General features: G+C 39.5%; 1 protein-coding gene across 3 annotated transcripts in view; it reads left to right on the top strand.

Moving 5' to 3' along the window:
* Positions 1-15,040, top strand: part of LOC117292531 (protein KIAA0556-like) — a 43,778-nt gene that overhangs the window by 20,121 nt on the left and 8,617 nt on the right. For all 3 annotated transcript variants that reach the window (XM_033774610.1, XM_033774613.1, XM_033774611.1), the window contains exons 20-34: positions 711-839; positions 3,038-3,088; positions 4,813-4,865; positions 6,044-6,127; positions 6,753-6,971; positions 7,320-7,389; positions 7,910-8,051; positions 8,755-8,952; positions 9,494-9,588; positions 10,591-10,633; positions 11,221-11,361; positions 11,683-11,896; positions 12,298-12,475; positions 13,011-13,176; positions 14,367-14,548. In XM_033774610.1, the coding sequence (XP_033630501.1) occupies positions 711-839; positions 3,038-3,088; positions 4,813-4,865; positions 6,044-6,127; positions 6,753-6,971; positions 7,320-7,389; positions 7,910-8,051; positions 8,755-8,952; positions 9,494-9,588; positions 10,591-10,633; positions 11,221-11,361; positions 11,683-11,896; positions 12,298-12,475; positions 13,011-13,176; positions 14,367-14,548 (1,965 nt within the window). The remainder of the gene's footprint in view (positions 1-710; positions 840-3,037; positions 3,089-4,812; positions 4,866-6,043; positions 6,128-6,752; positions 6,972-7,319; positions 7,390-7,909; positions 8,052-8,754; positions 8,953-9,493; positions 9,589-10,590; positions 10,634-11,220; positions 11,362-11,682; positions 11,897-12,297; positions 12,476-13,010; positions 13,177-14,366; positions 14,549-15,040) is intronic.

Raw genomic sequence — 15,040 nt, forward strand, 5'->3', positions numbered from 1 at the left:
AATTGCTTCTCTCCACCCAGGGGTAAATGGGTACCTGTGAGGGGCAGAGTTGGTTCTTGTGATTGATTTAGCTGAGTAGCGCATTTGTTGCACGAGGCTGTTTACTCCCCAGGGAGCTGAGATGGTTTAAGGAGTGAATTAAGGCCCAGTGACCAGGGGTAATAATTTGAAGCGCTTTGAGACACCCGTTCGGGAGTGAAACAGCGCTATATAAACTCAAAATATTGAAATATTAATATTAGACACTAGCAGCGTGACAAGAAAATGTCTGTGGAGAGGGCTGGGAAAACAAAATCTGCTTTAGTGGGTGTGGGTAATTGGGGGAGCGCCTGGGTATCTGGACTTTTGGGCGTGCCATGGCTGAGCAGTTAAGAACACTGGACTCAAGCTCTGGTGTTTCTGTTCAGCAGATTGTTGGTTCGAGTCCCATTCACACTTGTGTCCTTAAGCAAGACACTTAAACGTTGCTTCATCCTTCGGATTGGACAGAGAGTCATAGGTCCCGTATGTTGTGTAATGCATGTAAAAGAACACAGTTACAGTTTTTCCCTGTGTTTCTGGCAGTGGCTGCTGAATGCAGTTAGATAGAGTTAGATAGAATTTTGTTGGAAACCTGATTTTCGCTAAGCAAGATTTTTCTGTGCTTAAAAGCCCTTCTTTCCAGATGATAGTTTATATGTATGTTTTTGTTTTCCTTCCCCCGCCCTCAGGTCTGGACGTGCTACTGTAGTCTTGAAGGAAAGACCAGACGATTATGAGAACAGCCCGCCACAACCAGAGGGGGAGGATCACAACACAGAAGAGCCATCTATGATGAAACAGTTGCAAAGCATTACTAGGTAGTTATACAAAATTATCTGTTCAAAAAATTACGTCACATTTAGATCAGGATAATTTGGGGGGTTTTACCATTTATTGGATGCCTGGCTTTGATTTGGTCTTAAAGGGTCTATGTACTTTTTGTAGGACAAAAAACACAATGTCCACAGATTTACACTAAACTTACACAGTTTGAAGATAATGATAGTAGAAAGCTTCCCTGAAAATATTACTTGCTGAGGTGCTGTAGTTTTTGAGAAATGAGTAAAACAATGTCATGAAAATAATTTTTGTCTCAGTGATCATGAGACGAAAATTATTTTAGCATGTAAAAACCCTATTTTCAACGTTTTACTGATTTCATAAAAACTGCAGCACCTCAGCAACTAATATTTTAAGGTATGCTTTCTAGTATCATTGTCTTCAAACTGTGGACATTGTGTTTTGTGTTACAAAAAGTACCCAAATCCTTCAAGGCCGTGTCACACGGGGCAATTTACAGGTAACCAGTTCCAGGCAATCTCCAAGAAGGAAAAAAACACTCACACCTTAACTTCCCCATAACTTTTTGGGGGACAGTAAGATAGTGTAGACAAATATCTGTTGTGCTACTGAAGTGTTCCTTTTAATAATGACAACAGCATTTCTATAAGCTTGCAGTGTAGTTAGTGGCCTCCAAGTTGCCGAGTAAAAAATTGCTCTGTGTGACAAGGCCAATAAGCTCCATCAACCTTTCAAGCCCTGTGCGTATAGACCAATCCCGTGCGTGTAAACCATACAACTTGTTTTGGATTTTTTAACTCATCACAATATCTCTGACACTTGAGGTTGACGCAACTGTAACCCAAAGAAGGGCCAGCTTAAAGCAAATTTGAGGCCTACCTGTTGGTAATTGCTCTCAGTGCTTCACCCTGTCAAAAATGTGAACTTACATGCTGCATCTGTTGCCTTTAAAGACAATAGCAGCCGTAAACATCGGCAAGATTTGACCTACTTATGCCCAAACAAGAGCAACAGCAAGAGGTCAAAGAAAAGTTATGTACTTTACAAAAAATCCTGAAAATAAAAGAGATAAACAATTACAAAGATAAGCAAAAACTGGGCGTATGGTGATGATTAAAAAGAGATGAATGGCCTCCAAAGAGTTGAGATGTTTTCGTGTAGCTTCTTTAGTTGTGTACCCTCATCCAACCAGGACCCAGTACTCCATGTTTACTGCCCGGATCGTTTCCTAGTTTGTACTGACTTCAATCATTTCCTCTGATTCTCAGTTTTCCCCCACTTTCTGTAGATACCTTTGTTCTATTACTTGTACTTTGCTATTATTGACCCCTTGCACGCACGTCACACGTGGTGACTGTGCCATGCTCACCATTTTGGTTTGCAGTTGTAAACACCGCATCACCTAAAATGCGCACCTCACTGAATAACGCACAGTGACATTGCCCACCAATGTGGCGCATTCAAGATTATTCGATGATGACGACAGGTGAATTGGGTCAATAAAACCCCTTGCACAGTGCACTCACATGCGCCAATCCTGCCCGCCATTTTGAGAGTCAAAAGTCTTGCACAAACATGCACTAAAGATTTGACTCCCAAAATGATGGAATTAGTGGACGCACTTTGTTCGAGGGAGTGTTCTGTGCTGTGTAAGGGGTCTATAGCATTCAATAGGCCCCTTGCATAATGCGAAATGCTAGGAGGACACTGAGGTGAAGTGCACGTTCTTATGCAGAAAGTACAGCTATCATCCACTGATCTGCCTCCTATTGACCTCGGGGATGGCGCTTTGTGAGAGTGTGACTCCATAATATGCAAGGGGTCTGTTTTATGTTTTCTTCCTTGTGCAGCAGACGTTATCACATTGTCAGCTCAGTGCTATAAGGTTATTAATTGCAAATTCACATCCTATTTAATCAAGCTGGCCTCAATTGAAAAATGCTAATTTATTTTTGGGTAAAAAAATCAATTTCATCAAATATCATTCAAAATGAATAATTTCTTTTTGCCAAATTATTACTTTGGAGACCATTCTTGATCAATATTTACCAGCTCCTGAGCTCAAAAATACACAAAAGCATTTTGCCTAAATTCATACAAACTGTAACAACGACCTTATAGCCAAGAGTCGACAACATGCAAGCTTGTCGATAATCAGTGATAAAATGTTGCACAAGGGTCTATACTGTATGTACTCATTTACTTCTTGTTGTAGACCTTCAGAGCGGCCAAAGTGGTTACGACCATCTTGTGATAAACACACTAAGTAAGTCTCTATATGTTCATGTACGTTAGCTCACTGATCAGTCTAACCAGAGCTAAACTCATTGCCACTATGCTAATAAAAGAGGGCATCGGTATTTGTGTGTATATTCAGTAAGTTGCATGTAGTTATGTCTTGTTTTAATTGTGCAGTGAGGTCCATTGTTTGTTCATAGTGCTTTGGTTACTTGGCTTAACCCTCCTACTGTTTGACCATTCAATATCGTCCGCTGTGGTTTTGAATGACAGATAAATTATGCTAGCCTGTAAAATGATATCATATGGTGAATACACATACACGGTACACAAATAGTTCTGTGCTTAATTTGAGCCACCATACATAACACAGGCAGTAGAAAGGTTTCAAATGGTAGGTCAACTCACTGAATTGGTACCAAAAATAGGAGGGTGAAAAGTACCTGACATACATGTAAATGCTGCTTCTTACTAATTTGCTGTGGCATTTTTCCTGAAAGTAACGATGCAAAAAATCATGCTTGATGCTAGAAAATCTGCATAGACTGTGTGCAAGTTTTGCGCAAAATCAAGCATTTTGGGACCACTGTTGTTTCTACACAATGTATCAATAATGCATGAAGGTAACAAAGTCATGCTCTTTAACAAGCCCCAATGTTTAGAATATGTGCCAGACTTACTTTATACATTGGTTGCACGCTGTGACGGGGTCCATGGCGTTTTGTTCACCCGAGGGGGAAAATGGCACCCGAGGCGAAGCCGAGGGTGCCATTTTCCCCCGAGGGTGTACAAAACCCATTGACCCCAAATCACAGCATGCAACAATTGTTTTGTTATACCTTGGTAACATGATTATTCCTCTTCTCGAATTTATGTTGTCATCTTCAAACATTATAACGACGGTGTATGCATAGTTTAATAAGCAGACCAACAGTTGTTCAAATAAGAAACCATTCTTCACTGTTCCCTCGAACCCGCGGCCGTTTCGTACTAATTGCTGGAAATCGACCAACGGTGGGAACGATCAAGTTGATGTACACAGGTTAACATCATTCATGTTACCCGCCGCGCTGTGCAGCCATGGTACATGTGTATTTGTTGCACGGCACGTGATTGGTTCTCGACCAATCAAACTTCACAACTTGTTACCGAGGTATAACAAAGTCAATTGTATGAACTGCTTGAGAATGGATTTTAACATCAGTGACATAAATCGCCCATTTGATTAGTGGCATGCATTGGTTATCATGCTTCCTTTTTTTCTTTTCTTATGTTACTTTACATGTCATGCTTGGTGTTGGTGATTGTTCTAACTGTGGCACTTTTCAAAACTACATGATGAATGAACTGTGTTTTGGAAAGGGCCAATGTCTGCAGTCAGTCATTTTGAACTTATTAATATTATCGTTTCTCTTCCCAATTTATTTCAACAGTTGCACCTCTTTTAAAAAAACTCAAGATTTTGAGAATTGACTTAGGTTTCTTACCATGCACAAGCTAATATATTGAGCTGATACGCACGAAATGCGTACGAAATGCGTGCCAATATACGCAAATATTGGTCAATACGCAAATAATATATGTGTCTTATATATTTGTATGTGTCTCATTCGTAACGTGCTGGTACTTTTCCCTTTAACATTGCATGCTGAGATGAAACAGAAATGCAACAGAAAAGGTCCATGGTAATTGCTCAGCGATCTAATTCACCAACAACTATTCAAGTATTAATTTCTGCTTATTATTTTACAGTGGATCGAAACCAAAGAAGAAATCCAAAAGACCTCCCTGGCTTAGTGATTTTAGTAAGTAAATTATATTGATATCATACATTTCTGGTAATGAAACCAGGGATGTCTCATAAGTGAATCTAATCACTGTAGCTTGCAAGCCCTAGGAAACCTGTATAATAATAATAACGAATTCTTATATAGCGCATTTCACAATAACCGTATCAATGCTCTTTACATTAGTGCCCTGGTCATGGGACCAATAACATCCCTGTAATGTTTCTCAGCTCCCGTGGGAGTATACAGCCCTGAGCTGCCTGTAAGGCGCTTGTGGCTTTTTTCATACACAATATCAACCTCTACCCTCGCAGGTACCCATTTATACCCCTGGGTGAAGAGAAGCAATTATAGTAAAGTATCTTGCTCAAGGACACAGCTGTCACGACCGGGATTCGAACCCACACTCCGATGAATCACCACCAGAACTTGAATTTGATGCTCTTAACCACTCGACCATGACACTCCACTAGGGTGCTTGGTATGTGAACCAGAAACACAGGGGTTAAGTAACCCCTACTCTTCCACAAAAGAAGTATTCTGGGCTCTTTTACATGCAATAGCAATCCTAGTACATTGGACCTACAGGGCCCAATTTCATAAAGCTGCTAAGCACAAAAATTTGCTTAGCATGACATTTCTTCCTTGATAAAAAAACAGGATTACCAATCAAATTTCCATTTATTTCTAATGGTTGTTACTGGTATTTAGCTGTTGTTTGCTTATCCTGAAAATCAAGTGGACTTTTTGGTTGGCATTCCTGTTTTTATCAAGGAAGAAATTCCATGCTAAGCAAATTGTTGTGCTTAGCAGCTCTATGAAATTGGGCCCAGGACACACGTCAAAGCAATTATGGTAAAGTACCTTGCTCAATTGCCAAGACTGGAACCCACACTCTGCTGATCAGAAACACCAGAGCTCGAGTTCTTTGCTCTTAAGCACTCTGCCACGATATTCCACATTTGGACCTTCTGAACCATCCAGGACATTTAATATCTCTTGTTTTATGGCCCTCTTCAAAATCACAGCTTTTGCAAGCCATATTGAAAATGTGTGCAGTTGACTAGCAGGACCCCCCCCCCTCCCACCCCACCTCAACTTATGAACAACATTGTCAAATGTATGGGCTCCTTCATTTGCATCTGTTTTCTGTTCAGCAAACATCTTATTGAAGATAAACTTCTTTTTGTTTCTAGGTGGGCAAGAAGATGACAAATCCTCAGAACCTGAGCAAAGCAATGAGGTCATCAGCGAGAACAAGAAACAAGACAACACCCTGAGTATGTCAAGTTTGTCTTTCATTTAGTCAAACCAAGATTTACCAAGAACCAGATTTAGACATATTCAGCTAAATAATGGCGTTGAGGTGTGATTTGTACATTTGGTTTGCAGTAACACACTGTGTGCGTATCTACTTGCTAGGTAGATTATGTTCTTTAGATAACTTGTCTTGCTTTATGTTCGCTATCATTTATATTCATGGAATATACTTTTCTGATCTCGGGTGACAAGCACATGATCCTGTCGTGTACAAACAAATTTGTGAACAAAAAAATAATAATGAGAGCTTGTTAGAGCTACACTTAACTAATTTTGGCTATCAAACCAAATCAACTGCCACCAGGAGCATGTTGCCACCTGTACTCCTTGGCTCATTGCCACTTACTCCTGGGGCTGAAACAGGAACCTTACCCTGTTAACAGTCCATAAGGATCTGGGCATGGGTATCATCCACTAGGAGCCTGGCTGGTAGAGCAGTACGCACCACCTTCCCAACTTTAATCTGTAAAACAAAGTGTCAGTTGGTGAAAACTCAAAAATGCAGAGTGGTCATTTTTTTCACCACACCATTTCTTTGTATTTCAATGCAAACACAAACGGCATCTTCTTATCCATGACTCCCAGATCTCTTAGCAGACGATCTTGAAGAAACTCGATGGAGACAACGAGAGCTCTCAGTGGATGAGAGTGATCCAGAGGAGGATGGGGTCGCTGGAGCTAGGAGGCGGGCACAGTGGCAGTCACACAGGGAGCTAAGTCTTGAAGAATCCTGGTCCTCATTGAATCTCTTCAATAAATCACAGATGGGACGCATCTCTGCTAATATCAACGCCGATATTGTTGGTAAGACTTTGTTGACAACTGTTGCTAGATTTTGCTATACATTTCTTCATTTTAGAAATGTGTGTAATTTTGTCCATGTAGACCTTTCTCTCGCAGCGTCACAGCTCAAGTATTTGCCAGCCTAGGTTGGAAAAACCATAATTGCAAAACAAAAACAGATGGTCACAGTTTGGAACCGTTTGATTGTTTTCAATCCTATATAAATGTAGATATATACAATAAAACTAACCTGGGAAATTTGAATTTCAAAAGGTGGTCTCTTTTTGAGATATCACTGAAAATCCATTGTATTTCCAAGAAAATGATTTGATTTGATTTGATTTGATTTGATTTGATTTTTTGTTTCAGGTGATTCTCTAGACGATTATGTATCAGGACTGAAATTAAAACAAGGCGAAGATATCAAAGACGATAGCAGGTAAAATTTTAGTTTAGAATTCTGGTCCAAATGTTTAACAACATTTTAGAAAATTTACAATCCTATGTCTTTGGCCATTCCATGTTGACCGTTCATTCCAGATTTGTACTTAAAGGGAAGGTACACTATTGGTAATTGTCAAAGACCAGTGTTCTCACTTGGTGTATCTCAACATATGCATAAAATAACAAACCTGTGAAAATTTGAGCTCATTTGGTCATTGGAGTTGGGAGAAAATGATGAAAGAAAGAACTCCCTTGTTGGACGAATTTGTGTGCTTTCAGATAGGAATAAAATACTTCTATCTAAAAGTCTTTTATTATTTTAGCAAGAAATTACCTCTATTTCAAAATCTATGCAACTTCAGAGGGAGCCGTTTCTCACAATGTTTTATACTATCAACAGCTCTCCAATTATCGTTACCAAGTCAGTTTTTAAGTTAATGTTTGTTTTGAGTATTTACCAAACGTGTACCTTCCCTTTAAGTGCATAATACTTATTATTTTCCTTTGTTTTGCAGTGATGAATTTGAGATTCCATTGTTACCAATGGGACAGAAGCTAACACTCAATATCCGCACAACATGGGGTGACAACCACTACGTCGGTCTCAATGGGATTGAAGTATACAAGAGTGACGGGGAACCTGTGAACGTTACAGAGGTAGGTGTTGGGGTAGCCCGAATGTCTGGCATTGCACTTTGTAAAAAATGCCTACATACTGACAGGTTGTGCACATTAATAAGATTTTTTTGTACAACCTCATATCAAATATATCGAGCAATTTTGCAGAGCAAAATATTTGGACTGAACATTTTTTGTACACACTGATTGGCAACACTGAGTAGCAAATGATGTGTAGCATTTTGCTATGCTATGAGAAATCGTTAAAGGCAGTGGACACTCTTGATAATTGTCAAAGACTAGCCTTCACAGTTGGTGTATCTCAACATATGCATAAAAACACAAACCTGTGTAAATTTGAGCTCAATCGGTCATCGAGCTTGTGAGATAATAATGAAAGAAAAAAACACCCTCGTCACAATAAGTTGTGTGCATTGATGGTTGATTTCGAGACCTCAAGTTCTAAATCTGAGGTCTCGAAATCAAATTCGTGGAAAATTACTTCTTTCTCGAAAACTATGTCACTTCAGAGGGAGCCCTTTCGCACAATGTTTTATACCATCAACCTCTCCCCATTACTCGTCACCAAGAAAGGTTTTATGCTACTAATTATTTTGAGTAATTACCGATAGTGTCCACTGCCTTTAAGTCTGGTTCTTACTTTATGTGATTTGCAAAAGCATACTTATTGTTTGTGCCTCATGCGCCAATCAGCTAATAAACTTGAACAATTTCTCTGTAGATTTTCGCCGATCCTTCTGACATCAACATCTTGCCAGCTTATGGTCGGGACCCTCGCGTGGTATCCAACCTGATTGATGGGACTAACCGCACCAGGGATGATACACACATGTGGTTGGCTCCCTATACACCGGGCGCCAAACATCTCATCTATGTAACTTTTGAGTCTCCAGCCAAAGTTGCTATGATCAGAATATGGGTGAGTCGTTATTTGTTGTCTTTATTTTATTTTTTTTCTTCAAGATGATTTTCCCATCAAGGGAACTTGGCAAACTCAAACAAGGGGATATAAACACCAAGCTGGCAACAGCCAATCTCTCTCTGAAAAACATTGGTTTAACATCTATGTATATGAATTGCACAAATCAAGAAATTATGATTCAGTACTGTTCCTAACAAATAGCAAATTTAGTACAGAACAGTGCTGTGTATTGAAATAGTTAAGACATAGATAGACCATTTTGGGGGTCATTAGTTTGCCTTTTTCAACACAAAATGGCTGCTAATCTCAATTTGTCGCAACGCTCTCATTATTTGTCTCTGGTATGAAAAAGAATGTAAGAGTTCAGTCAACTCAAGAAGCCAATGACGTAAGTCTACAATCTATTTGTAGAGGGGGGTATTATTCATACCGATGACATAAGGAAAGGGTTAAATAGTTCTTATAAAAATCTTTGCATAATATACGAACTGCAATTTTAGCCTTTATGCTGTTTATCTTGGTTGTTTTTTCAATGTAGAATTACAATAAATCTCGCATCCATTCCTTCCGAGGAGCCAGAGACATTGAAATATCTCTGGACGGACACTCCATCTTCAAAGGAGAAATCGAGAGGTAAAAAATAATATTAATTTTAAGGTTCTGATTAAGAAACATTAACTTTTCTACTCTTGCAACATCAGAGTAACAATTGGCTGTTGCCTGGCACAGCTGTAAATTTGTGTTCATGAATTGTGTAGATGTATTTACCATGTGGAAGCATATTGCAGGCTGGCATAGTTGATCTTTCTTGCAAAATCACAGTTTTGTAGGTTTCAGGTGCAGTTTTTAGAGATGTTAAATTTATATCGAGGATAAAGAATATTAATTTTGGTTTTTACCCATACACCGATGTGTGTAAGCACTGTATACTCAGTACTTTATGAGTCCTGTGAAAAAATATCACAGGCATGTTACTCGGATGGGATTTGAATATTAATTTTGGTTTTTACCCATACACCGATGTGTGTTAGCACTGTATACTCAGTACTTTCCCCTTACACCGATGTGTGTTAGCACTGTATACTCAGTACTTTATGAGTCCTGTGAAAAAATATCACAGGCATGTTACTCGGATGGGATTTGAATATTAATTTTGGTTTTTACCCATACACCGATGTGTGTAAGCACTGTATACTCAGTACTTTATGAGTCCTGTGAAAAAATATCACAGCCATGTTACTCGGGTGGGATTCAAACCCACGACCCTTGCAATTCTAGAGCAGTGTCTTACCAACTAGACTACCGAGGTTGCCCGGCAGCTACAGGCAGTTTGAATCCTATGTTTTGGCAGCGGGTACCGCAACGATATAATAGATGTTAAATTTGCATCGGGGATAAAGAATATTAATTTTGGTTTTTACCCATACACCGATGTGTTAGCACTGTATACTCAGTATTGTTTTCAGGTACAACTTTCTCAAACATGATGTCATTTTAGAGGGAAATGGTTCACAGAAAATTGTATGAGCTTCATAACCAGTTAGCTTTTAGACTAAAATTGAACAATGATGTTTATATTCCTACCAGACCTGTTTAATACTCTTTCAATTAATGTTTTTGTTCTCTCTCCCAAAGAGCATCTGGAACAGCTGAGGGAGAAACAGACAGTTTTGGTGATGTAAGTACAAGAGCTCTCTCAATTCTTTATTCCCTACAGAGTTCTCCCCAGGAAAATGTAGAAACAATTCTCGACCTCCAACATCCGGCTCTAAATGCCAAAACATTGACTTTGATGTGTAAAACCACGTCGGCTGTACTAAAACAAACTGCCTCCATAAACCCTGGTCATTGCCCAGGGCAAAATTTCATAGAGCTGCTTTTACACTGGACACTGTTGGTAATTGACAAGACCAGTCTTTGCAAGGGTCATGGTTTCGAATCCCATGCAAGTAATATGCCTGCAATTTTTTTCACAACTCGGGAAAGTACTGAGTATACAGTTCTACACACATCGGTGTATATGGATAAAACCAAAAATGAATATCTTTTTGTTTGTATTTAGCACCATGAACACTTTGATGGATTTATGCGCTTTATAAGTTTTCATTATTTACTTTTATTATTATTATCCAGATGCAAATTTAACATCCATTAAGTGCTTCGTTACTTAGGGCAAAATCCCATTTTGTGTCTTATGGATTTTACGTGATGTTGCACGGTTAACAAATAATTTCAACTGGAGTCTTTAAACTTGTGTTATGACAGACCATCTTATTCACTGAGGATGAGGAAATACTGGAATTAATCTCAAGACACGATGAAGCGTACGTCGCTGAAGAGGATTGGTTTAGCTCAAGTCAAGATGAAGACACGACACCGAGACCCAAGACTGCTGACCAAGGAGAGGTAAACTCACCTAAATAAGTGTAATAATAACAGTGCGCATAGCTGTCACTCAGTGACGCTCAAGGTGCTTAACATTCAGTATTTTCCTGCAAGGTATGTTGGACTAAGTTTGAATTATGAGACCTACTTCTTTTGCTAAGATGTTGACTAATAGAGAGACAGCCAACATAGGGCTAGATAGCTCAGCTGGTAGTGTGCCGATCTGTTATCCGGAGGTGGTTGATTCTAGTCCCGCTCCAGTAAATTTGTCTTTGTTCAAACCCAAAAACTAATAATACTCAAGAAAAAAATCAAAAATTAATGATGGTATTTCTTTTTCAGGAACGACCGATGACCCAGGCCCGGATGTTCAGAGAGAAGAAGTCGACTGAGGAGAAAGTGATACCAACTGAAGATCCTCCTCATCATCACCAAGGTTTCTTCCCTTATGAAGATGGAGATGAAGGGGAGATGACGACACCTACTCCCATCCAGGCTGGATCGAGAGTTACGACAGACAGACGAGATGAGGATGAGGCTGTCTTTACTTGTCGACGTGAGTTATGGTCGTAGATAAGCAAGTTATACATGCAGAATGCTTTGATCACATTCCGTCTGTGCCATGGATGTGCACTTTCATCTTGTTTTTCCAGCAAAACGGCTTATCTCTGTACTTGCTTTTCTAAAGGGGGGGGGCTGTGTGTACACCGAGAGTTGCAACATAGAGGGACAAGTTGTTGTTTTTTTTGGCGCATGGTCGCTTGACACCATTTTCGGTCCAAATTCTGCACAACCCGATGTTCACTATAGTTTGGTGTCCCGTGTTCGCCCATGGGTTTTTTGGGACACAAAATGGCTTCTATTGGGGTGTTATGAAAGACTGCATTCTAAATCCAGCGAGTTCAGCTATCATCAGAATTATACTAAATATGATTATGTGTGCCTTTGGGTCGACAGATCTCAAGCTGAACTTCACTGCCACCTGGGGAGATATGCACTATCTGGGACTGACAGGATTGGACGTTCTCAATCCAGAGGGGGACGCTATCCCACTGAATATCTCAATGATTGATGCTAAGCCAAGAGATCTGAATCACCTCCCTGGATATGGAACAGATGACAGAACATTAGACAAGTCAGTATTATTTTCATGTCAATCTGGGCCCAATTTCATGGTTCTTGCTGACAGCTGAATTCCGCGCTTGCAATCACTGTTCTTAGCTTACAGGTCAAGCGCTGAAATTCTGCGCTAGCTGGGTACATGAAGAATGCCTAGTAACATGTAGTTTGCACGTTAAAAGCAAAAATTCCCTGCTAACACATGAGATATGCTTTATGTAAGCACATAATACTTCTGTTAGGGCCGATTCTTTGCTTGTGGTAAGCAGAGCCATATTAATTGGGCCCTATTTGGTTAGGTTATACCTTCGGTAATTACTCCAAATATTAATTACCATAAAAATTTACTTTCTCATGCGCCCAGACATTTTGTAGCACGATGTCTGTTTATTTGAGAAAAAAGCTTCAGTGCTCTAAAATGCTCTTACTGTGTGATAAAGTTTCGGAGTTGACAATTTCACACACCAAATAATTTATAACAATTTCACTATTACGATTTCACAAAAAGGGAAAAGATCTTCTAACACTAGATTCTTTTCACCCCTTTTTAGGTTAATTAATGGTGCCAATGTAACGACCAGTGATGAGCACATGTGGTTGATACCATTTGCCGAAGGGGAGGATCACCTTGTGATGATTGACTTGGGGAGGGAGGTGCAGACCTCCGGATTGAGGATTTGGAACTACAATAAATCACCCGAAGACACCTATAGAGGGGTAAGCAATGGAACTCATTTTAAGACGCCAATTTCTAAAAGACTTTCTACAGATATTGTCATGGTTAATGTGCCAATAATAGTGTATCTGACCTGGTTCCTCCTAACAGGGTATTTGAGCGTGAAACCAGGCTTTCCGCTTCTTCTCACCCATACACTCTTGCTTTGGTGAGACGTAGAACAAGGAGCCATTCCAACAGCTTTATTCCACGTACCGCATATCTTTGGCACTCCTTGCCTGGTGCATTTTTCCCTCCATCCTTCAATCTGGGCCCAATTTCATAGAGCTGCTAAGCACAAAAGTTGCTTAGCATGAAATCTTTTCCTTGATAAAAACAGGATTACCAACTGAATTTCCATTTTTTTTGCATTTCCTAGTTACAGGTATTCAGCTGTTGTTTGCTTATCTTGAAAATCACGTAGAAATCTGGTTGGGAAATCCTGTTTCTAACATGGCAAACGTTTCATGCTAAGCAAATTTTTGTGCTTAGCAGCTCTATGAAATTGGACCCTAGACTGAGAATATCAATTCCTACCTTCAGTCTCCCTTCAGTTATTTCATCTCAATTTTTTTTTGTAGTACCTTACCAAGAAGGGCTTTTAGCCTTGTTTGGCAAGTTACTGTAAAAAAAATGTTTTAAACATTGTTGCAACTGGTGCCCCACTCATTTTTCGCTAAGCGTTTTTGCGTAGCAAAGAAGTTTGTTAAGCAGTATTTTTCGCTTAAAGGTTGTATGTACTTTTTGTAGGTAAAAAAACACCATGTCTACAGATTTACACTAAACTTACACAGTTTGAAGATATTGATAGTAGAAAGCTTCCCTGAAAATATTACGTGCTGAGGTGCTGTAGTTTTTGAGAAATGAGTAAAACAAATGTCATGAACATAACTTTTGTCTCAATGATCATGAGACAAAAATTATTTTAGCATGTAAAAACATATTTTCATGACATTGTTTTACTAATTTCTCAAAAACTACAGCACCTCAGCAACTAATATTATAAGGTACGCTTTCTACTATCATTATCTTCAAACTGTGTAAGTTTAATGTAAATCTGTGGACATTGTGTTTTGTGTTACAAAAAGTACCCAAAATGGGCCCTGGTAAATCAATGCTGCCACTTTGCTTTTAAAAGTATCCAAAAGTTTTTCTAACATTAACTAATCCTATTCCTTGCATCCGTTCGCAGGCTAAGATAGTCCACGTCTTCATGGACAATAGGCAGATCTCACCAAGCGAGGGCTACTTAATCAGGAAGGGTCCTGGCTTCTGTTATTTTGACTCGGCCCAGGAGATCAGCTTCAGTGGTTATAAATCGTCACCTATGCTCACCCAACCCAGTCAGGCTAAGGTTATTCCTGATGCATTGAGGTAGGCTTATCATGAAGATCAAGTTTGAGAAGTTCACCCCAAGGGGCCATTCAGAATAGTCATTTTTGTTTTCCTTTTTTTTTTTCCTACCCAACCTGCCCCCACATCACTGAGTTTTAAATATTGAATGGCTTCATAATATGGTCTGATGAACTGTTTCACCTGACCTCATCAGAAAAATCTTGAATGTGCCATACTGGTGGGCAATTTCACTGTGTCTTCATATATAACTCTATGCATATGCGCATTTTAGACGACACGCCGTTAATACACATAAACCTAACTTGCCCACCAACATGGTGAGCATGGCACCAGTCGCCGCGTGCGACGCGCATGCGACGCGCTTTCAAGGGGTCAATACACTGAAGAACAAAGTAATGGCTAAAATAAACCAGATATTTGAGATCAAAGGGCTCCAACATCAGTCGTTTTCAATGGCTTGAACAACACAACTTTTGTCAGAGTGTGGTCCTTGGTGGTATCCCTGATCCT

Source organism: Asterias rubens, chromosome 7 (assembly GCF_902459465.1).
Source record: "Asterias rubens chromosome 7, eAstRub1.3, whole genome shotgun sequence".
NCBI lineage: Eukaryota > Metazoa > Echinodermata > Asteroidea > Forcipulatida > Asteriidae > Asterias > Asterias rubens.